The sequence below is a fragment of the Polypterus senegalus genome, chromosome 4 (assembly GCF_016835505.1).
Source record: "Polypterus senegalus isolate Bchr_013 chromosome 4, ASM1683550v1, whole genome shotgun sequence".
NCBI lineage: Eukaryota > Metazoa > Chordata > Cladistia > Polypteriformes > Polypteridae > Polypterus > Polypterus senegalus.
Window position 1 is genome coordinate 89,685,715 of NC_053157.1, and position 9,768 is coordinate 89,695,482.

Below are 9,768 nucleotides of genomic sequence, written 5' to 3' on the forward strand. Positions count from 1 at the left end.
CAGCAGGAGTTTTTTAAAGAATTAAAAGAAGTTGAAAAGTATGATCACTCATCGAAATGGACTGTAGAAGAAGCCATCCTTGTTGATCCAGAGAGTATTGGTGATGTGGATAGAACTGTAACAGCAATGCCACCCACCCAATTCAGTGTTGAAAGACTATTTTCAGCTCTATAAATAAGTCAGATTTAAGAGCTAATATGAAAGAGGATCTGGCAGAAGCAATTCTGTTTCTTAGAACACTGAGTTAGTTTTGGATTGCATTTAACAGCTATTCTACTCTACAACTGTATTCCAAGTTTAATATATAAACCGTTTTAGGTTTTCCAGCTTTTGATTTTGTTTTTTGTTCATGTGGTTAAGCTTTGTTTTTGTTTTAAAACTACAAAAGAATGTGGTTTATATTTTTTGAACTGGTAAAGTTCCTGTTCCTGATTTTTATGCATGCTGCTACTTTATAGCCACTAGATAAAAACCTTATTGTTTTCATTTTTTTGTCTTTTTTTTTTGTCTTTTGTTTAACTGGCCAATACGGTAGACAGTCAGCTTCTTAGCCAGTAGTTCTGTGGTTTAGTGTATGTTGCCTTCCTTTAATCAACATGGAAAATACATTAGCATATTAAATACAGAGGAATCAGAATCGGGGAGTCGGTGTCAAAAATACCGGAAACTAAGGAGTCGGAATTGAAGAATTTATCTACCGACTCCACAGCCCTGTTTTTTATGAGCATAACCCCCATGGATTAAGATTGTTGACTGTAATATATAAGCAAATTTCTGTCCATCCAGTCATTACATTGTTTTGAGCATATTAAGCACATATGATTTGCGATGTGCCATCTATTGTATTATATTTTGTCATGCATTTAATAATAAAATGCATTGCACTTTTAGCTTTATCATATACACTGCGGAATATACATGCAAGATTTAAACTTGTGAAATCTGAAGTCTTATCAGTCAGTCATGCACAGGTATAAGGAAAATCTCTACAAATTCATTATACTGTAGTCCTGGTAATTTGCATAAGCATTATTTACAGTTAGTCTGTTTTCATTCAATTCTCCCACATTGCAAAACAGTAACAAGAGGAATTCCTTCACACATCTTTATTCCTACTCCTCTACTTCTATTGCCATAGTCAGAATGAAACATTTGACTAACTAACATTTGCACTATATATTGTACCCTACTAACCACAACACACGGTAATCAATAGAAGAAGCTTCATGAATGCAACAACTTGTAAGAAATGTGTCCATTGCAGAGGCAGATTTTAAAACATACCAGTGAACCAGAAGGTACAACAAGAAAGAACTGCCAAAATGAGAGAGTTAAGATGTTATAAGCAACTCCCAAAGAATATTTGGGGGTCGAGATGTTTGATTAAAATTAAGACAGACACATTAAATAGCTCAGCATACCATCATATGCAAACCACAAGTATCAAGCTTAGCCCTTTGTGTTTATCACCACATGGTTTTAATGTTCCACCTATCCAACTGATCTGACAATTATGGAGAATTCCATAAAGACATTACACTAAAAATAACATTGGGATTTTCAAAGCACTTCATTGAAAAACTTTCCTTTACAGTAGACGTGTTTACATGGGACTCAATAACCCAGTTATTCACAGAAACCTGGTTTCTAAAATGATATGTAAACCCTTATTTCAGTTAGCGAAGCCAGGGTTACTGGCCTCTGAGAAACCTGATTAACAGAGGTAGATTTCTCTGTGAATATCATGATTATGTAGCTATGTAAACCCTCAACTGGGTTACTATTAAAAGTTTTGTTGTCTGTGCATGTTCATTGCAATCCATCAGCCTATGCATGTGTGTTCTTCACACACACTTTCAGCAGTCATGGGCAGAAGTGGCCACAAAACAAATTTCCAGAGGCAAATGTTCAGGCAATTGCATTATTCCTTTTCCTGGCTGAAATTATCTGCCTCAGTATTTCAGAAATCACTACATTTATGCTGATGAGCTGAACATATAGTGCTAAACTCAGAGACACAAACTCAAAAGCAGTAGGGTAACACATTAAAAGTAATGTGTATTACATAGATTATTTTTTAAAGTAACAAGCAACCTAACACAATACTTATGTTACGGAAGTAAAAATATCTACGCTATTATTATTCCAGCAGCACTTAGTGTAAGGCAAGGACAACATGTACCAGGTCCTCTGCAGGGATCAATCACACAGCAAAGCAGAAAAGAGAGTGCTGCATACAATCCAGTAACAGAAGCATATAAATAAAGTGTCAATTTGGCTAAACATATTTATAATACACAAATGAATTATCATATGTGTCATGCTTATTTTTGGATTCACAGTGGCCAATAATGACGTTTGACACTTTATTGCAAAGTTTAATGACGTTGGAGCAGTTTGGCAAAGAGAAATCCAAAAAACTGCTCACCAATGAAATTGTGGAGTTTTAAGAAACCAGGTTTCTGCCTTAACCAGGTTACTCAATATAACCTAGTTATGTGCATGCATGTAAGCACACTCAATAATTTTGGTAATCCTTTAGAATGTTAATACTTCCGGAATTACTGGCCAGTAGGGCTTTTTCTTTTTTTGTGAGATGTCAAGGAAACTGCCAGGAAACACTCCAAAACTTTTTATTTTCTCAAACTGTTTTATACATAATATGATGCTGCCTAGAACTGGATACAAGGCAAGAATCATACCTTGAAGGGATGCAAGTCAGTGGCAGAGAACAGTCATGTATGCACTGCCATATTCAGCCAAAGACCTTAATCCACGCCTGCTTCCTTTGCGTTAAAATCAGGAAACAAGTAGTTACTTTATTCCAATAACCAGTTAGTTAAGCTGCACCACTTGTTGTGGACCACTTTCTCTGAGCAGAAACATTTATTTTGTGGGAAAAATCATCATGTAAAAGCCACAGCAACATTTATGCACTGATACAGCTGTAATTAGGTAGGTACTAGAAGAGTACATGACAATTATATGCTGCTTTGCTACAGAAAACACACATTTCATCCAGGCAAGTCTACAAAACATGGCAAAATCTTCCAAAGATGTACAGTGACCTGGTAAAATATTATTTAAACAACAGATATATCAACTGAGTTGCATTTGATGTTGCATATGCACTCCCTAGTGGCCTACTATTTGAATGTAATCACATGCCTATCATCTTTAGATATGTACATATTTATTTATAATGTTCATTCTGTAAAGTTTGATTAATATTTACTACATAGTATCAAAGTCCATGCGCCTCTGGTGTCCACATCTTGCCCAAAGAGTGATCACATTGAGAGGATGCCCCACCTGTGCACAACACACATGTGGTATAAGATTGTTGAATTTGATAGTCAGACACACAGGGCACTGCCATTTGTTTCTCTCCAACTCTGTATGTTGTTTGACCCAATCATAAGATAATTTACAACTTAAAAAAAAAAAAAAACAAGTACAAAACAAATTATTTATATGATTCAAAATATTAAACAGCATGAAAAATACCTGTAGTAATGCCAAAGCTGTGTGTAAGTTGTTACTAAATAGATCCTTTGGCCTTCACAATCTCCTTCTTTTTCAAGAGCAAACACATGAACTTCCTACAAAGTAAAAACTCTGGGTATAGTTTACATACAGCCTCTTGAAAAATATTAATAACATTATTCAAACCATTTTTGGCACTCTTAAATTTAAGTAACTTACCTCTTTACATCCTTTGGCAAAACTAAATGCTAGGTTTTGACGACAAAAAATCTTCCAGATAGACGAGGGCTGCCATGGCTTTGAAAGCTTTGGTTTATATGGAGGTGATAGAGGCCATTTGTTGTACAGTTGTTCTAAATGTTCAATTCTTTTAACCTTATCTTCCCATCTTTTCTTCATCTTCTTCATATTTAGAGATAAAATAGTAAAAAGGAGAAAAAGATTCATGTTAATATTAATTCTTTTAAAATTGAAAATAAATGCCCTAAAACAGAAATTTAGAATGTAAAACTACAAGTTGTATCAGTCAACAAGCTATCAGAATAAAAAAGGACGGTCAACAAAGAAATGCCTTTTAAAGTAAGCCTTCTTACTTTAAAAGTAAAAGTAAAATGTAATCAGGTATTCAAAAGTAATCAAATCCAGGAATTTTAGTTATTTCAAATGACTCAGTCTATAAATACTACATTTGCATAAGTAGCAAAATTAACATTTAAAAGAAGTACCTTTCTTGAAATAATTTTACATTTTTATTATACATAAATTCACAATGATACTACTATTGACTCATTTATATTTTAAAGTGTTCTTTGCTCTGCGGTCAAACCATATTATCAAGGGTGCTCATCAGTACTTAAGAAAATGATATAACTTCACAATACATGCTCTTTATTAAAACTACAACAAAAAAAATGAAAAAAGAAAAAAAAAATATTTTCTTTAGGGGCCTTAAATTAATGTACAGCTTTCTGCACAGACCTCTCATTTTCTGGTACAATCTAGAGCATGGTGTCAACCAGGCAGGTACTCTTACAACTTTCCCACTGGACAACTCTAGAGTAAATGGGAATCTAGCCTACTTCTAGAGGTTTGGTTCCAGAACAAAGAAAATGGGTCAATGAGAGTACAACTATATCTAATTGCTAGAGCTCTGTCTCACCCATCTACTCTGGCTTCTTCCCCTAAGGGAGGTGAAATTCCACATTCCAAGAGTCAGTTTGTGTGTCTGGGCTCCAGTCCACCAAGCCCTCTGCCTTCAACCACCAGCCAAGTCACATCGCACCCGGCCCCTACTCCTCCTGGCAGGCGGTAGGCCCATCAGAGTGACAATCAAGTATCAAGAATTCAAAAAATGCTATAGATATATATTTAGTTTTAATCAGGTTAAAGTTTAATACAGATATTTTAACATATAGGCAGAGTGGTAGTTTAGAGCTATTAATCCTGCCTCACAGCACCAAATTTATTGGGTTTTGTATGTTCTGCCCATGAATTTCAGAATTGATCATTATTATAGAGTGTGTTTAACTGAATATTATTAGCAGTTATAACAATGAATACTGGAAATAAGTCAGTAATAATTTTCAATTAAGACAATAAATTTAGTTCTTCATGAAACAAGTAACATCCATCCCCTTTTCCCATCCCCAATCTGAGCTCATGGGTGAACTTCGGCCAATGCACCACCACATAACACTGTTTCAAAATATCTTTAGCAAATAACTGAATTAAAACTAAACAGGTACTTCAATAGTGGACTTCTGTTGCTGGATTGCATGCAACACACTCTTTTCTACTTGGCCGTTTGCTTACACCCTGAAAAGGATTAATGCACCATCCACCACATTTGCTTCTTGCCTTACACCCAGTGCTTCTGTAAAAATCATTGCCTCCCAATCTCTCTAAACTGGGCAGATTAAAACTTGCTCTTCAGCATATACAAGATTAACTTTGCAAAAAATGGCTGTCTGCAACAACCTTCCTCTATGTACTGCTAAAAAGCAGGAGGCATACAATTGTCTAAAATGTCTTTATATGCTGTAGGATTAACAGTACAGTACCCTTCACTGTAACCAAGGCGCCTAACCCAAATCCTGAAAAACAGCCCCAGAATATTATCCCTCCTCCACCAAACATTAAAGTAGGCACTATGTAGTTTGGAAGGTGGCATCTGCCTGACATCTTCCAAACCAAGATTCATGTATCCAAATACCACATTGTAAAGCATGATTAATCACTCTAATTAGCATCTTCTTCACTGCTGCCGAGTCCAATGCCAGTGTATTTTACACCACTCAAGTAGTTTTAGGCTTGTGTGTAGCTGCTCATTCAAGAAAGCACAATTCATGGAGGTCCCAACACACAGATCTTTAGCTAATATTGCTTCCACATGCAGTCTGAAACAATGTGACGAGTGATTAAACAAAGGATAGGCAATTAATACTCACTATGTGCTTCAGTGTTCAGCAGCCACACTTTGTGTGTTTCTGCAGTCTACCACTCTAGGGCTGAGCTGTTCTTGCTATGCCTCCACTTCACAATAATACCACTTACACTCGACCAGAACAGATCTAGCAGAACAGAAATTTTACGTACCGACCTGTGGCAATGGTGGCCTCCTATGACACTGTCACATTTAAAATCACTGTTCTTTTCAGTAAGACCTATTCTACTGCCAATGGAAATTACACTGATACAGTATGTGCTTAATCTTATTTTATGAAACACCTAAACTCAATAATTTGGAGGGGTATCCACTTACACTGGATTGTCAAAAGTATATGGCATTATAAAAAAATGTGATAAAAAAAAAGTACAGTGGTTGAGGTTTCCAGTTTGTTTGTGACGGTGGTCTGAGCGATCTTTATAACGTACCCACAGTCATATGAAAAAGTTTGGAAACCCTTCTTAATTCGTTGGATTTTTGTTTATCATTGGCTGAGCTTTCAAAGTAGCAACTTCCTTTTAATATACAGTATGACATGCCTTATGCAAACAATAGTATTTCAGCAGTGACATTAAGTTTAATGAATTAACGGAAATTATGCAATATGCATCATAACAAAATTACACAGGCGCATACATTTCGGCATCCCAACAGAGATATTACATCAATACTTGGTTGAGCCTACTTTTGCAAATATAACAGCCTCTAGACGCCTCCTATAGCCTTTGATGAGTGTCTGGATTCTGGATGGAGGTATTTTTGACCATTCTTCCATACAAAATCTCTCAGGTTCAGTTAAATTTGATGTTTGCCAAGCATGGACAGCCTGCTTCAAAGCATGCCATAGATTTTCAAAGAAATTCAAGTCAAGGGACTGTGACAGCCACTCCAGAACATTGTACTTCTTCCTCTGCATGAATGCCTTTGTAGATTTCGAACTGTGGTTTGGGTCATTGTTTTGTTGGAATATTCAACCCCTGCACAACTTCAACTTTGTGACTGAAGCTTGAACATTATCCTGAAGAATTTGTTGATATTGGAATGAATTCATCCGACCCTCGACTTTAACAAGGGTCCCAGTCCCTGAACTAGCCACACAGCCCCACAGCATGATGGAACCTCCACCAAATTTGACAGTAGGCCGCCTGTTTTTTTTACTTGGAATGTGGTGTTCTTCTTCTGCCATACAAAGCGCTTTTTGTTATGACCAGATAACTCCATTTTTGTCTCATCAGTCCAAAGCACTTTGTTCCAAAATTAATCTGGCTTATCTAAATGAGCATTTGCATACAACAAGTGACTCTGTGGCGCGAGTACAGAAAGGGCTTCTTTCTCTTCACCTTGCCATTAAGATGTTCTTTGTGCAAATTGCACTGAATTGTAGAACGATGTACAGATACACCTTCTGCAGCAAGATGTTCTTGCAGGTCTTTGGAGGTGATGTGTGGGTTGTCTGTAACCATTCTCACAATCCTGCACATATGCCATTCCTGTATTTTTTTTGTCCTGCCAGACCTGGGTTTAACAGCAACTGTGCCTGTGGCCTTCCATTTCCTGATTACATTCCTTACAGTTGAAACTGAGAGTTTAAACCTCTGAGATGATTCTTGAAGCTTTCCCTTAAACCATGATACTGAACAATCTTTGTTTGACCACCTTAAATACCTTTTCTCATGATTGGACACACCTATCTATGAAGTTCAAGGCTTACCAAGCTAATCCAACCAATTTGGTGTTGAAGTAATCAGTATTGAGCAGTTACATGCATTCAAATCAGCAAAATTACAAGGGGACCCACATTTTTGCACAGCCAGTTTCACATTTGATTTAATTTCATATAAATAAATACCACTTCATTAAAAATCTTTGTTCAGAAAACACCCCAATACTCAAATGTTCCTAGGAAATGAAAGACATACCACTGTTATCTTTTTTGTTGAAAGTAAATTATTATGCAGGCCGAGAGGCGTTCCCAAACTTTTTCATGACTGTATGTTAGTTTTCATCTAATAGTGCAGCTCCAATCTTTTTCTTTTTTATCTGTTTTTAGCAGACCTGTTAATTGGAGTCAGTGGTTCCCTCTTTTCTTGTTGTCCCTGCAGGTTTGCTGAACTGATCTAAGCAACAAGACTTCCTATAAATTAGGTTAAGTCATGCAGCCTGTGCTATATGGGCAACACTGTGCCCTGAATTTGAGAGTTTCTTGGAAACTAAAAATTTACTGTGATTAGCAAGTAAAGTTACACGTAATTAAGCAGTAAGGAGTTGTACAATGTTTGATTATATCATCACTACATTTATTTTTTTTCCCTTCAGGACTGTAGGTCACCTAGTTATACTTATTTTTTTTAATTAAGATTATTTTAAATTACTATTCTCTGTATGCTTGTCCTTCAAATATTTCTGTCTTCCCTTTGAGACCCGAAGGCTCAAATTGCAAGCTGTTTTAAAATTAAATGTTATCTGTAATTACATTCTAGTATAAAATATAATGCATTAAATCTAACACAATTTTGTGGGGTTTTGAAATGATATACAGTAAGCACAATGTGCATTCCCTCTGTATATTTAAGGTGTTTTCCTGCCATATTCCCAAAGGCATCTAAAATAGGTTAAATGGCTAATACAAATTAGCTCATGTGTGCCCTGTTCAGGCGTATCTGGCACCCAATGATGCTGGAAAAGGTTTTGGCCCCGTGACCATGAATTGGAATAAGTGGATTTAAAAATATTATGTTATATTATATACAATAAATTAGATTTCATATACATTTAACTCATTAAAGATAATCTTAACCAATAAAAATGGAATTGTAGGCATCTGTAACTGAAAGCAGCCTAGAGGTGAACTAGAATACTCCTTCTATAAAATCATTATCACAAGCAATAATCTAAAAAGAATTTTAACTGGTTAAAATATAAATGTAGCTGTTGAAAATAGAAAATGCAATGAACAAAAAAGGAATTTGCAAATGTAATAATGGCTTGACAGACATGTTTACATACTTGTCAGGACTAATACATCATACTGTGTCTCAACTTCAAGATATTTTAAAAAAGCTGCATAAACAGTGATTAACGAGGCATGCTTCGATGAATTGTTCTTGTCAAAGCTATTTTCATGGTCTTATAACCCTAGACATTCTAATGTCCAATTAAAGCATCTTCCTATTTGTCACTATGTGATTTGAACCATTAAAAACATCATAATAACATGACTGCATATAATACAACATAAAGTAAACATTATTTCCTTTACGTTTATTGCATTTATTTATACAGAAATGATAAGGCAACCACTGGGCTTATTATTAAAACTTAGCACAACATTATTTTTTTCACTTTTTTACCCAATTGAGAGCTATGTTCTCAATCATCCCTATGATATACATTTATACCAAATTATGGCATACTGTGTAAACGAACATGAAATTTTGAAAATATATTTCTTCAAATATAAAATGACAGCAGAGAAAAAAATGCAGGATAACTGAAACCTTTAATAAAGCAGTTTGTCTTTTGAAGATAGTGTACATTATACAGTATATTGTATGTTTTAAGCCAGTAAAATTCCATGCTAACCTAAGCACCATTTCCAATGCTTTGCAGTACTGCACTGAGCAGGTGCCATACCAGGATGTCACGCAACCAGTTAGTACAAACTTTACATCTACAGATATACTGTACATTGGCAACCAAAGATGGACACATCTAGGCTTTCCTCAAATGTCTAAGGAAGTAAAGGCATCTGTGAACTTTCTCAACTATGACTGAGGAATGTTGTGCTCACGATACATTATTACTGGTGGTAACTCCAAGAAACCTGCTGACCAAAT

At 35.6% G+C, this 9,768-nt stretch overlaps 1 protein-coding gene across 2 annotated transcripts in view; it reads right to left on the bottom strand.

The window, feature by feature from the left end:
• primpol (primase and polymerase (DNA-directed)) overlaps window positions 1-9,768 on the bottom strand; it is a 61,984-nt gene that overhangs the window by 39,179 nt on the left and 13,037 nt on the right. For both annotated transcript variants that reach the window (XM_039751017.1, XM_039751016.1), the window contains exons 2-3: window positions 3,706-3,888; window positions 3,508-3,602 (exon numbers count right to left, since the gene is read on the bottom strand). In XM_039751017.1, coding sequence (XP_039606951.1) covers window positions 3,508-3,602; window positions 3,706-3,885 — 275 coding nt within the window. In that variant the 5' untranslated portion in view covers window positions 3,886-3,888. The remainder of the gene's footprint in view (window positions 1-3,507; window positions 3,603-3,705; window positions 3,889-9,768) is intronic.